This window comes from Cottoperca gobio, chromosome 18 (assembly GCF_900634415.1).
Source record: "Cottoperca gobio chromosome 18, fCotGob3.1, whole genome shotgun sequence".
Taxonomy (NCBI): Eukaryota; Metazoa; Chordata; class Actinopteri; order Perciformes; family Bovichtidae; genus Cottoperca; species Cottoperca gobio.
Genome location: NC_041372.1, coordinates 2786460 through 2800866, shown reverse-complemented (window position 1 = coordinate 2800866; position 14407 = coordinate 2786460). Strand labels below are relative to the sequence as shown.

Here is a 14407-nt window from a genome sequence, read left to right as displayed (position 1 = left end):
TTAGAAAACCAGAAGTTTTGTTCTCATTTGCCTCTCAGGGCTTCCGTACAGAATAGATATTTTCCTCCCCGTTTAAAAACACTCCCGAGACCCTTACTAAATGGACATTTCAAGCACACACTCAATACATCTGGGAATCCTTTGCTATACACTCAGTTCACATTATGTAGTAGTTTTTACAATAATGATTTACTTTTAAATTTAGTGCATTTTACTTTTAATTTGTTAATGATTAATAACTTACTTAATAACATTAAAAGACTAAAGATCAGTGTCACAGACTCCATACTGTGCCTCCCTTTACCCCGCAGGATCTCGTGCCAGTGTGCTGGTGCACATGGCACGAGCCTTCACAGGTTCAGGCCTCTGAATGTGGATCTACCGCCCCCTCGTGGCCACCAGCAGAACTGCTAGCTGCTCGTTTGGGACCCACTGGACAATTAAAACGGATTATTATTGCTTGTATATAGTTTATTCTTTTTTGATACATACATATAGTGGTTTTATTGTTGTAATTAGATATATTTTGTTCTTATAGTTTGCCATCACTATATTGTTTTCTGTATATTAGTATAATAACAGTGTGAAATTATACATTTATTTAGGTGGATGCTTCAAATAAGCCTGGTGGGTCATGTTTTTTGTCATGTTTTTTTGTCATGCCAAATTTGAAAATATAAACATCCCTGGGTAAAACAAAATATCACGTTGAGTACAAATATTCATAGCAGGAAAAGCACATGTGGGGTAATAACATTAACTCTGTTCTATTCAAGGGTAACAGTGAGTCGGCTGCACAATACCTCTTTTTACACCCTCAGGTGGCGAAGTACCAGTGCTGTTGATATAGTGACCTCCTGTGGTTATAATCTATTTATTATATCAATATGCTAGATGCTTAACTTGATAAACCAAATTAAAGACCGGTCAGAAAATACAAAATATGATTTTGATTCTTAAAATAAAATGTGGGATTCAATTAAGCTGTAATGCGATAATCAAATATAAAACAAATGTTACTGCTGCTGATATCCTGAGGGATCTTCTTGCAGCTAAAGATGGTGTGAATGTTGAAGCCTCAGTCCATCAAGGTCAGATTGTTGAGTGCAGCATGGAGGTTCTTCACTGTGAGCTCGCAGCATTATTTCCTGCAGGTCTTTAGACAGCCATAGCTAAATCCTTCCATAGTGTAAGCTTTAATATGAACCTTTAATTAAAGGCTATTTGTGACCATGTACTTCACGTCATGTCCCTACTTGCTGAAAGTGCTCTCAACATCCCTCCTCAGTTCTTAAAAGAGCGAAGGCTATGGAGTCAGAAAAGGGCCAAATGCATTGTATCTGCGTATCACCAGATCTGAATGCATCAAAACAAGCGTTTGAATTGGTAAAAAAATATCAGAACATGTATATTTAATTCTTTAGCTTTGCATGACATCTTGTGAAAAATATTTTCAGAAATCATTTCCAATGTGTAAGTGCATTAAGAAGATTTGCACAAAGTTTTGCACATACAAAAGTATGACAGCATCACATCTTTGTTTGCGTGAATCTCAAGTTTACGGCGACGAATCAAATCTAAGTAAATCAAACCTGTGAGGCTTTCTTTATATGATCTTGCAGATACAAGAGTTAAAGCTTCTTTTAAACAGCACAACTTAAATGCATGAAGCATAAACATGCTGCAGTAGCAAGAGCAACGTAGGAATATTAGTCAAATATAATTCACACGTTGTTGCCATGTGTTTACTGACATGGAGCAGGACTAAATAAAGCAGCAGCAGCAGCACGTCCAGAGAATAAAGGGTCAATTCTCTGAGCTCATATGCATTGAGACAGACAAACAAACCTCAACTTAAACGCTGGTGATGGAGCACAATAATAGCTCGCCTGTAGTCGTCCAAGTAAATAAATATTCAGAAAGAAATGTCAGCCTGCGTTGCCTCTCCAGCATGGGAAAGGCGCGGGCTGGAGAAAGGGCTCTTTGTCCCACACTATCAAGTTAACGCTGCAGAGGGAGCTCAGAGAGGTGCACTTCAGGAACGCTTTTACACTGAAGGGAGGCCAAATAGTTCCTTTAGTTATTCATCAACAAAATAACGTTATTTTAAAATCCCATTTTGATCGCTCCTCGCCTTTAAGATGTTTAAATCCTTACAGTTTAAATGGGTTCACACTGTTCAATGATCAAAGTTTCCACTGCTGGCCTTGACGATCACATTAAGTCAGAAATTAATGTTGGTGCCAGGGATGCTCTTCAACATATTCCTTGAGTAAAAGATGAAAAACATCTCTTTTGACGGCACTTAGAGTTTGTGACAATACAAGTAAAGTGCTACAGTTAAAACCATTCATATTAAATATTATTCATCACTTCTGAAAATGTTAACTTAGGCACAAAGGCACAAACAACTCCCAAAGTAAAACTAAATCCTGGTACCAAAGGTAAATAAAGTTCAAGAAGGTAATCATCAGAACATGAGGTGTAGTTGTAGACCAGACATGGACGTAGGTTTCCCAAACAATGTCAGAAGTCATCATGTTACATGAAACAACAGTCTTTTCTGAAGCTTACGTTTGCTTGATGTTCTTAACAAAGGTGATTCAAGTCGAGACAAAAGAGCTCCACTTACCATCCACCAGGTCCGAGCTGACACATCATAACAGAGCTGCCATTTAATGGACCTCTCTGTCAGTCTCCCGGCCATCACTGTGCTCCCGGCTGTCATCGGTGCAGCCCAGTGGAAGATGAGACACCTAATCAGAGGGGCAGCAGCGGAGGCATGCTGTGCCACATGGAGGCCAGGCCTTGACAATGTTGCATCATGGGAAGAAAAAAATCAGCAACAACTTGACCAGTGACTTGAACCTGACTGTGGTAATTACAAAGAGCCGTGACCCTGCAACCCTCACCCCCCTCCCACACAAACCCCCCCCCCCTTCTCCCCCCCACCACAGTGCTGGAAGTTATCCACGAAGGAGCAGCTTGATCTCACCCTGTGGCTAAATCATTTAAAGTACTACTTCTGCATATTAAATGCTTTATTGGGAGGATTTTTCTAAATGTCAGTTACCTAAAGATGTTACGCAATCATGGAGATCAAGTCAACGGACCGGTTGCATTCAATTTCCCCTCAGTGTCAGAGTTTAACTGTGTTTTGGATCATGAATTAAGTCCTTTGGCGTGTCCATGTAAATCTGCATGTATCTGATTGTAGCTGAAAAGACCTTTTCTCTCCTGCCACATTCCAATCCTCCTCGCTGAGGCCGCTCGGTGGCAGCTGGACCTCCCCACAGGGAGGGTGGGTGAACTGAGCAACAGTAACTTAGCATTAGTTACAACAAATGTGAAGTGGAGGAAAATAAATCCAGGCTCATGCTTTGAAATGAAGAATTCCACTTGACTATATTGTAGTTGTCATATAAATCAGACGTTATTGAACATTGGATTTAAAACCCGACACTGTGATCAGGCCCCTGCAGTACAGACAGCAGGCTGGATGTTCTGCTTACCACTGATGCTGCTTTTAATAAGTGACTGCTCCCAGCTGACCTCTTCAGCACCTGACTTTAATAAAGCACTAATTAGGAGCCGAACGTGTAATTGGCTCTTAAATACAGAGAACAATGAGACACTCAGACGTCAGCCTCACAGAGAAATGAGTCTTTATCATTATTACTTTTTTAAACCTTTTAGCCTTTTATATTTAAACTATATTGTTGTTTTAACTTCTCTGTGTATCTTCATTTTCAGTGTCTTGTGAGGCTTTAGAAAAGCTGTTTCTGTATAGTTATATGTTGTTATATTTGATTCCTTAACACATTATTTAGCATTTCAAACATATCTGGTTTAATATGTACTTGTGGCTTATTTGAAAAGAACCATAAAGTTCTGTTTTAATAAACATTGGGCCTCTTTAACAGCTTAAAACACATGTTTAACATTGTTTTATCCCCGTGGTAGTTAGTGACTTCTTGAGTTGCTTATAAACATGATTTTTGAACTGTGCATTACATTTCTGTAAAGCAACATGATGGATTCTTCTTGTTCTCCATTGGTGTCGACAGAACATTTCACGGAGCAGTGTATTTGTTGATGAGAGTCTAACATCACCGCCTTTAAATATCACGGTCACCGTCACTATCGCGACACCAACGTAACATATTGTACGTCTCTCTGGAGAAAGCGAAACGTTCCTGGCCGAGCTGTGCACCTTATTGATTTTGAGGGTAAAATCGATACATTTCATCGTCTTGATAGGATTAACTGTTTCAAGTTCAACATTTTAATTGGATTTGTACTTTCTACAATGAGAGCTTATTTGAAAATCAATAGGCCAATCAATACCTCCATGTTCAGGAAGTTTAGCTGAACTCGGAGGAACGTAGCCGACACCTGCCACTGGAAACACACGTGACTCGCTGAGGTCTGAGAAATGTGATTATGCCTTTATGAACAAAAACAAAGAACATAATAATAATAATTTATACAAGTGGAGTCAGAGAGTCAGGTCAGGGAGAAATGATCATTTTAAAGAAGTTAAAAGCTGATTGTTTTATACAACATTTCCTGAATGATAAAGTACAAATAGTTGCCGAACACGTTGGATCTTCACGACATCAAGTCTCGACGGATGTTAGGGATGAAGCTTTAATCATGAAGTCATATAGGAAAGATGCCCCATATGGATGGAAATCTAAAAATGATCATGCTACCCATAATTTGTGATCCGATCATAAAATTATATCTTCCATCTCCGAGACTTAATCCGTGTCTAGGCGTCGCAAAATGTCAGCAGAACACGCCAAGCCACTAACTCCAATCCTAGACAGGTGAACAGCCTCGTATCTGAGAGATAACTGCTCCAAGCATATAGTTTATGTTTATCAAGCATGTGGCTAATTATTTCTTTTGTTCAGCCAGATGTCATTGACTGTAAAAGTAGCAGGTGGTCACTTATTTAATTAGTCCAGTTGACCAACCATAACCAGAGATTAAGAGCAAATTTAACCCAGACCGCTGCAGACTGCTATTAACTACGCAGGACTCCTCTAATTTTACTATCCCAAAGCTCAAAGTCACTAATTAAATTCCACCCCCGGCTCATTGTTTTTAATAAAAACTGGTTTGGATGGTAATTCTGGAAACAATAACAGAGGTAGAACCATATTATTGTATGTTTTTCTTTTTATGTATCTGTAAAACACATCCAGATCAAGCATCAGCCACAACACAAGACATGGCATAAAGATATTAGGTAATGCAGGACAGCTGTGTTTGGTTTTATTTAACCCCGAGTGTATTTTCAACGTGTGCTCAAGGGGATGTTTTAATTTCACTGATATTCTAATTAAAGAATAATTATGTGGTCTAATTTGAACTTTTAAGAACCATGTTGTTTACGTCAGGACAAACTAATCCTTTGTTAGTGCAGGGGGGGGGGTTTATGATTTATGATCACCATATTTAAGATGTTCTCTATGTATATCTGTGACGCAATAAAAACATTAGTTTCTTAACAAAATGTAAAGTAAATGAATAACGGGATGATTTCAGGGTAAGGTCAAGACGCAGCCGGTCGGGGTCACTGAGGGCAATAAAATGTGTGCGTGTGCGTATGAGCACGTGTTCAGTGTATGTTTAAAACATGTAACCATTTTAGACAACACACACAGATTATGTTCACGGATCGTGCACACGTTACACACGCCTCACCAATACTTAAGACAAAGGCAATTTGCTCGGAGACAACTGAACTTCTGCTTGAGCTCTTATTGTGACACACAACGAACTGAGAGAGGCGGCCGGACTTTGATGTTGCAGAGTTTTCAGGTATTTACTGCAACACTGGCTGAAAATTAGAATAGAAACGTGTGTGTTTTTGTTTAAAGTGAATATCTTGTCCATGAGTTCATTCAAATGCTTCCAGATTAAGGGGAAAAGTTTTCTCTCAATTAGGACTGAACAGGTCACGAGGATCAGTCTTGTCATGCTTGACGGAGGGGCCTCTCTGTCATTACTTTACACATTTTACGGCTGATTGCTTCCCTTATTAGACAAAGGGAAGCAATGTGTCTTTGAATACGCTCCATATACTTCTCTATTTAGACATCTCTTCAAAACTAATGTCCATTATGGGAATGTCCAACGATTCAAACTGCTGGAAGGATGTTAGAAAATGTTTCTAAGAGAAACCAAAGTTCATTAAATGTCAAAGTCTGTGTGCTTGTAACATATCCAGAGGGCTTTATTCACTACAAACATCCGACTAAACGGCATATATGATATTTTATATAACCACAATGATAGTTTTCATAACCTTCTAGACCACAGGTCTTCAACAGGGGGGGGGTCGCGAAATTGTTTGTAGATAAAGCAAAACAATAAAATAAAATAGTATTTTTTTAATAAAACCCTTTTTGCAAATTCACATCCTCCCCACCCCCCCCTCGCACAGAACTCCGACAGCACCCCCCAGGGGGTCCCTACTCCATGCTGCACCAGTTTGGGGGTCCTTGTCCTGAGTAACGTTGCAGACCCCTGCTCTAGACATAAAGAAACGGAAACATATTGATGGTGTATTCATTTAATCCACAAAATTTAACCAGTGTTTGAGGTATGAATTAAAAAAAATATAAAGCTTGAAAACGCATTCTGAAAACAGCAAATGAACTGCGCAGGTATAAAGTGCGAGCCCTGGGGGGCGCCAGACTACAGCCGTGGACGCTCACGCCTCCACTTTCCTGCAGCTCGTGATTCAAATCTAACAATGTCGTTGAAGATGAACTGTAAGACTACACAAAGCAGCGACAGTCGTTCATCTCGGCTGAGGTTACTGAAGTACTGACACACGTTTACGTCATCACTGGTTAGTAATACTTCATAATACATATCAGAGTTTCACTACTGTTGTAACAATACGAATTTACTTATACACAATGCTTATTGCTTTCAAAAGATATTTAGTAGTAATGTATCGGTACCCCCTTATTAGAGGCCAATCACACGCATTCGCCCACCACATAACAAACACATTAAAAATAATAATTCACACAAACGTTCAAGAACCTGAATCTGAGTTATAAAAATGTCCCAACACACACTCATGCAAATGCCAACAATCTGATGACAGGAATAAAAACAGAAGACATACAATCACAATAAGTTGGAGACTTTCTTTCGATAGATGCAGTAAAATAAGACTAGTGTGAAAATCAGTGCATAATATTGAACCGCTACCGTTAGTTTGGTGAAACATGCATTTACTGACTATTGCAACATTTCCCCAGGTCTTTGGCTTTTATGGAGACCGATACGATGACGAAGACATACCGTGAGAGTGAAAAGAAGACCTAGAAAAGGCACTTAAACTACTTGGATATTGTTATATGTCCCACACATGGAAAGCTTTGTTTACATACAGTTTATCTATGAGATTATTAGTATTATAGACAATGACTATCATTATGCACTGAATCATCTTATCTTTATGTTTCCTCTTAAACAATTCAATAAAAACAAACAGTGCCAACCAGCAGATATAAAACAAAATAAACCAGCGCTGTGTGAAGCGTCACCACATGGAGACTGATCTGCTCGCTGTTGTAGCATTAATAAAGATATGATTTCAGACACATTCAAGAGCAAACTGTTAAAGCGGCGGCACTACAATGGCGATTATAAATCACAAATTATAGTCCGGAGTAATGAAATTAGAGGCGTGTTCAAAAGCCATTTGTGCTCATGCGTTGTAAGACTTAAAGGAATACTTTCATATCTAAGGAATTACACGTATTTGCTTTCTTGCAGAGTCTTGAGAGGAAGCGGTAATAAAGGAGTTGATGTTGACGTACAGGGATTCACTGTTTGACACTCAAACCCTTCAATGAGGATTTCACAACAGGCTATGATCAGTTCATTAATCGGCTGTGGAATGTAGAGAAACAACTTGATGAAGCGTGACTTTGACAAATACAGCCTCAGACTGACCGTATAAACTAGTTTCTAAGTCTGGGTTGTTACCTTGGTATGGTGAAGTGTTAACTGTCTGTTTGCTATTACACATGTTCATACCCATGGGTCATAAAAGTATCACGTAGCAGTATTCAAGTTATGAACTTTGTTCTGGGACCATGCCTCATAAAACATCACTTCATAGATAAAAGGTTCAGAGAACAATGCAAACAAAAACATTCATGAATCATCAAATGATCACCGATGACAGGAGGCGGATCCAGATCCCTTCACTCTTGACAAGAAATTGAAAAACTGGAAGATCACCCAACATTAAAACAACTGCTCATGCATGACAAATAAAAAGGGCATCGTTAAAAGAAACAAGGCACAAACTTCATACAAAAAAACTTCCTTACTAATAGACACACTGGTTCTTTCTGTAGCTGATTAAAGGTCAGTAGTGAAGGCTCTTTGTCAAAGTAACCTGAGAGGGGACAGCTTTTTTTCAGGTGAAGACTTCCATCCTTCGGATGCATTTAGCCATTAAAAGTGGTTTCCAAATGCTGAAAGTAGCAGTCACAGTGAGTAAAAAAGCAACATTTTCCAGTCACTCCCTTGGGTGTTTCTTGACCCTGTTTACTGCCCGTCTGGGCCGTGTAGAGAAAGGCAAAAAATAAAAACGCTTAGAATATCCACAAACCTGCTGCTCAGCTCCCACAGCACAAAAGAGGACGGTGACGGTGAGCAGATGGATTCAAAGTGTGTATACAGTGTTTCATCATGGCAGCCCCTACCATCTGTGCAGGCAGGAGGTAGTGTGGTGCTGCCGGCCCTACACGTGGGTGCGGAAGTGGTGACTGGCTTGGATCGGCTGCCTGCTTCGGAGCGGGATGAGCCACAGGAGTTTCCAGCGAGTGCCGCAAACTTCAGCGAGCGCCCACTGCCAGGATTTCTTTGAGCCAAATCTGAAAAGAAAAGTTTTCAGGTTAAAACCGAGTGAGAGTAAAACTACGTTCATATCTCTGTTCAAGCTGAAGCTTACAATGGCCGACAAGGGCAAATGTGCTATAACAGCTCAAAACATTTCCATGAGGAGAGACGTGCTGCAGCTTCAGAAGCGATGCCAACTCAAAAACACTTTACAAAACAAGTACAACAACGGAAACGTGGTGCAAATGAAAACAACGTGCTGCAGAAGGTCAAGTCAAATACATTAACAGCAAAAACGCTGCAAATACAGAAACGATGCAAAGTCTAAAACACACAAAAAACTAAAAACAAATAAAACAGAAGAACGAGCGCATCCAGTCAACACAGCAGAAGATCTCCAGGCTGCAGAGTGAAGAGGCGACATCAAAAGCATAAAGCTGGAGAACTCGTTTATATTATGCAGCGTTTTTCTGTTGCATTTGGTTTCTGTGTTTATGAGTTTCCACTGTCGTATTTGTTTTGGACCTTCATGTGTTTTTGAATTGACATCGTTTCTGCAGCCGCAGCACGTTTCTCCTCATTTGTCCTCGTCGGCCACCGTAGAAACTGGAGCTAGCAGCCGGTTAGCTTAGCTTAGCATAAAGAGTGTAAACAGCTAGCTCTAAAGCTCATTAACACATTATATTCTCACAACTTGTGGCTTTTATACTTAGGTTTTTGTTTAGACAAGCAAAACATAACATTGGGTTTAGTGAGCTTTACAGGCTGTTTTTAGACAGAGCAGGCTAACTGTGTTCCTTATGCTAAGCTAAGCTCCAGCGTGGTATTAACCTTCTGAGCTAACTCTCGGCAAGAAAGCAAATAAGTGGGTTATTATGACAAACAGAGTGAAACAGACTCACATTTCATTTGAGAACTGAGCCATTTTCTCAATAGTGGTAGTATCCTGTCAGGGGGGGGGGGGGGGAGAGGACAATGCAATATTAGAGGATAACTTTATTTATAGAAAACTAAACCTTGCCAAGCCATCATTCACACATGCACACACACTCATTAGCTCACACACACACACACACACACACACACACACACACACACACACACACACACACACACACACACACACACACACACACTGTCTCTTGTTTCGTTTCTATTGATCACTCCATTACTGGCATTGATGTTTTATTTGTGGATGTCATTATGTTCAGCTTTGTGTTCTGCTGCCTCGTCTGCTCACGTGTTCTTGCTTTCAAGACAAACAAGCTGAAATATACTGGAAGTAAGTACCATGATGGTTATTCTATAGATCCTACAAGGTGACTCTAAACAGTTGCATTCGTTTGGGAATATTTGCTGCAGGCTGTTAAGAGAAGACATAATCGTCTCATTAGCATAATTACAGCCATGGATGTCATTTGAAACATGATAATGAGTCTTGTAGTCGTCACTCACAGAGAGGATTCCTGTCATCTGAGTGTAAAACAAGCTGGTCATCCCAGCGAACATCACCAAACCCATAAGCGCTGAGACTCGCAGCAGAGCCAGTTCATGGTGTGTTGTAAACTTCTCCTGGAGGAAAAAAACAGAACGGCAACACTTTTATCATCTTAAAGCTCCACAGGGGGACTTCTTTGGCTTCTTAATGTTTTCTTTTTCCATCATTTTGGCTGATTTAATGCATATTTTGAAAGTTTAGACTCATCAATCGTTGACATATCCCAGACGGGGAAAAATTAAGTATTTAATATACGAAAATATTAGTTTTTTTTCCATTAAAAACAACAGTTGCATTATAAATTCTGAAATGAATAAGTGTTTGGTCGTTATGATCAGGACTTAAGTGGGTTTAAAGATTTAAAATACTATTAATATATAATCTTATGGCAGTTTTTGACGCACTTATTTAAAGTGAGGCACACGGGTTAAGATGATTCAATAAAAAGAGTGAATACTGCTTCACCTGCACGTCTGAAAGCTCTAAACACATTTTTCTAAAGGTATCATTTAGTGATATTCCTGCAGAATGTACCTGGTCTAGTCCTGTCAGGGGCTGAAAGTAATAGTACTGGCAGAAGTCCAGCACCAGAGTGAACAAGCTGAGGACCTGAGCGTAGAAGCAGAGCTGCAGGAAGAGCCAGTGGTTGTCTTCTCCCACACAGTTATTGATCCTGGAAGCAAACAGCATTTAACATTTTAACTCATTATTTTTGTAAATTTTCATGAGAAATATTTGCAGCAAAAGCCTACAAAGCCTTTTAAATGTTATTAGATTTATAAGATATGTATATGATTATAGTTACTAAATAAATACATTGAATGCAGCTCAACATTTATCTGAACGACTGGGAAATGGGTGTGGAACTTTATTCAGACAATTATACAACAAGTTACAACGCCCTGTGTTCAAAACGCCAGGGGGACAAACGGTTGTAATGAAATTAATAAATATATAGTAAAGCTGGTTAAACATATTAACAGCTTTAAATGTATGTATTGTTTGATACGGACACTCGGCTCTAAAACAACTTACATCAATATCTTTCCTGAGTTTCTGCAAATTGATTAGTTGGATTAAACCTGAACATGTTAATCTGTCTGTGTGTGTGTGTGTGTGTGTGTGTGTGTGTGTGTGTGTGTGTGTGTGTGTATCCTTACCAAGGACAGTGATGGTCCATTTTGCGCACACAATGGCCACAGCGACTGCAGTGGTGGGACCTTTTGGGTCTCATTAAGTTGCACTTATTGCACAACTCCCAGTGCTCTCGCTCTGTGACATAAATCAACAATAAGTTGTTTATTGGTTATTATTACGGGGAGTGTTGACATTGGGAGCCGACAGAGTGACACCTTTATAACATATTCAGTTTGGTCTAAAGACTGAATGAGAAGCATTCGCTGATATGAATTTGACATGACCACAATAGTATTTCTAACTGCAGTAAATGTGCTGTAACTTTGTAATATGAAGAACAAAACTGGTACATAGTGAAATGTTGTATTAACTATGTTCAGATATGAATGTACTGGTATAAAGATTTATGGAGTAACAATTAAATGTGCTCTGACTAGGGATGGGAATCACACTGGATTCTGGATACCTGAGTGAGGTATTTGGGGGTCCACAGGAAGACGGCCAGGATCCGCTGTGGACGCTCTGAACAGGGCGGCTATGCAGAGTCCTGATGCTATGTAATAACCTGAGGGAACACACAGTGTGTGGTGCATACAGCTCGTCAGAAATGATCTTATGTCCAGTGGTCCCTCCCCAACAGTTGAGAAAAGTAATTTTTAATCTCTCATGTGTGCCAACAAGGATACTCACAAACAACGATGGCCCAAGGGATGTGTCCCTCGTTGTAGTGTGGAAGTAGAACCAGTTTAGGGATGAATAAAGTGTTGTAGAGCCAGATCCCAAACACCATGCTGACACACAGCCAGCCCATGGGGTCCACCACAAAGTGCAGTCGAAGCTTCATGGCTGCTGGGACTCCGGAGGAACCTGCCCAGACAGATGGAGTCTGCATTTGATGATTGGAAGCCAATCTCCAGATAACAGACAGGAGCTGACTGAACATCCCCAGATACTGCATCTCACTCATAGTTGATAAACTTGACATACATGTTTTACTGGATTTCATTATTGGTGTAAAAAGAGTTGGGGAGTAACTAGCTACATGTAACATTGTTACGTAATTAAATTGCATAATAAATGTAGACATTCTTCTACTTAAGTTAAGGGAGGTGTTAAGTAATGTAATTAAGGTTAAATACGGTGAAAAGCTCATATTTAGAGTATAACATTTATTTGGTTGCTTTGCATCTTGTCACCGTGCAGGAATGCCTTCTTTTTGGTATATGTGCAGACAATACAAGTCAGCAAAGCTCAACATGATCAGAAAAGTCATTAAACATCAAATGGTATAATTAACATTGCTTTGATGAAGTAATGACAATAGTTTTTAACCTTCCTAACACTGTGTGTCAGCCTATGACACCATCACCAGTGTTATGGGTTGTATATTTAGGCTTAAGTACTATTACATGGCGTTGAAAGTTATTCTGTATAGATGACTGACCAACAGCAACATCATATGACTGAGATCTCTGTCATGTATTGAGGAGGGCACATTTTGGGGCATGTTTTCTGAGATGAAACCTCAACAAAGGCCTAACGTTACTACTGTGTTATAAAGCAGGTGTATATAAACAAGCACAGCCCCAACGACCTCACAACACCTTACATAGATTTTAAACATTAACAGTATCTGTTAATCTAACAGTCTCAATTAGCACGAGCAGCTTTCATATAAAACCTGCTATCCTGCACTGAAAAGCGTGTCATTGTAAAGCCTCGCCTGCTCCATCACTCACACTGCTGATAACACTGACAGGCGCGCGGGGCTTGGCTCTGTAGCTTCACTGTGTTAGCTAACATCAGCGAGCTAACGTGATTCAATGACCTCGTGTTCATATACACGTTACATAATTCAACGTGTGTAGCGTCAGTCAATATTTACTACGCTAAAATGAAAAAGATACATACTTTATTGTCGCTGTCCTATTCCTTATTCAGCGCACGTATCATCAGTGAAGCCACTTCCTCATCCGAGCCTCTGTGGGCTGGACCGGCTGCTCAGGAGCAGAGCTTTCATACCTGCGACCAACAAAATAAAACACACTTCCGGTTTCACCTAAAAATAAAACACTTTTTCTTTTCTTTTTTATACATTGGCTATGTATTGAATTTTCTTATTTTCCAGTAAAACAATAATAATAAAACAAACTATGTCTATGGTCTATGTAGTTTTCTTCTTCTTTTTCATCTTTCCCCTTAAGTTAAGTCTTTAGTATAATTCCTTCTTGACCTCTTCTGACAAATGTATTATTTTTTCATTATCTGAATTTGGTGTGTTTGCAAACAAACTGAATTAGAGATTGCAAGAGTTCAGCTTCAGGAGACTCCTTGTAAAGGAATGGAAGAAGAATCAGGTCCAAGATCATTCAGAAATGGCTGCCAGACTTGATCTGCTTTTGAGACACAGAAGAGAAACTGATGGGATCAAAGAATGCCTTCAGTGTTTAATTTATACCCCAAATTGCTTTTGTTCAAGTAGAGGTGCATCTTTTTGGCGTAACTCCAAAGATCCTTTTATCTCCAAGACCACTTTGGCTACTTAATGTTATAATCTTATTCCAGTTGGCTTTATTGATCCTTACTAACATAATCATTTCCCCCCAGATATTTTAAAAACGGCTATCTTTACTGTAGTATTTCTGCTTTATTTACTTTCTTATTTACCACTTTGAGTCACCTTATGTTGACTATTCTTTCATGAGACTTCATGTTTTGCTTGTGGTGATTACTCTGCATGCAACTTTTTTGGTGGGAACTGATGAATGCTGAACTCTGACTGTACACCCCTTGTGCTTTTATTTGAACGATAACATACAAGTTTCCTTTTGTATCGTGGTTGTCTGCGGTAGCTTGATGGACAGGTGGGCGGTGGACTCTGTTGGA

The 14407-nt window shown here is 39.6% G+C and overlaps 1 protein-coding gene across 2 annotated transcripts; it reads right to left on the bottom strand.

Annotated features, from left to right (window-relative positions):
- Positions 1-6570: 6570 nt before the first annotated feature.
- zdhhc21 (zDHHC palmitoyltransferase 21) lies at positions 6571-13542 on the bottom strand. Of its 2 annotated transcripts, none has more exons than XM_029455448.1 (8): positions 13433-13542; positions 12212-12388; positions 11988-12086; positions 11545-11656; positions 10919-11057; positions 10342-10458; positions 9789-9832; positions 6571-8921 (listed from the first exon to the last, which is right to left on the bottom strand). In XM_029455448.1, the coding sequence occupies exons 2-8, from the start codon at positions 12363-12365 to the stop codon at positions 8789-8791; spliced, it is 798 nt and encodes a 265-aa protein (XP_029311308.1). In that variant the 5' UTR covers positions 12366-12388; positions 13433-13542; the 3' UTR covers positions 6571-8788. The 2 variants fall into 2 exon arrangements, with proteins under 2 accessions (XP_029311308.1, XP_029311309.1); XM_029455449.1 differs by having other exon boundaries at positions 12212-12407; positions 13433-13500.
- Between the last annotated feature and the right edge of the window lie 865 nt (positions 13543-14407).

Coding starts and splice junctions, on each gene's coding strand:
- zdhhc21 (XM_029455448.1), bottom strand. CDS start 12,365: ATGAAGCTTCGACTGCACTTTGTGGTGGACCCCATGGGCTGGCTGTGT. Junction 12,087..12,211: donor CCCTTGGGCCATCGTTGTTT/GTGAGTATCCTT, acceptor GTGTTCCCTCAG/GTTATTACATAGCATCAGGA. Junction 9,833..10,341: donor AGATGACAGGAATCCTCTCT/GTGAGTGACGAC, acceptor CCCCCCTGACAG/GATACTACCACTATTGAGAA.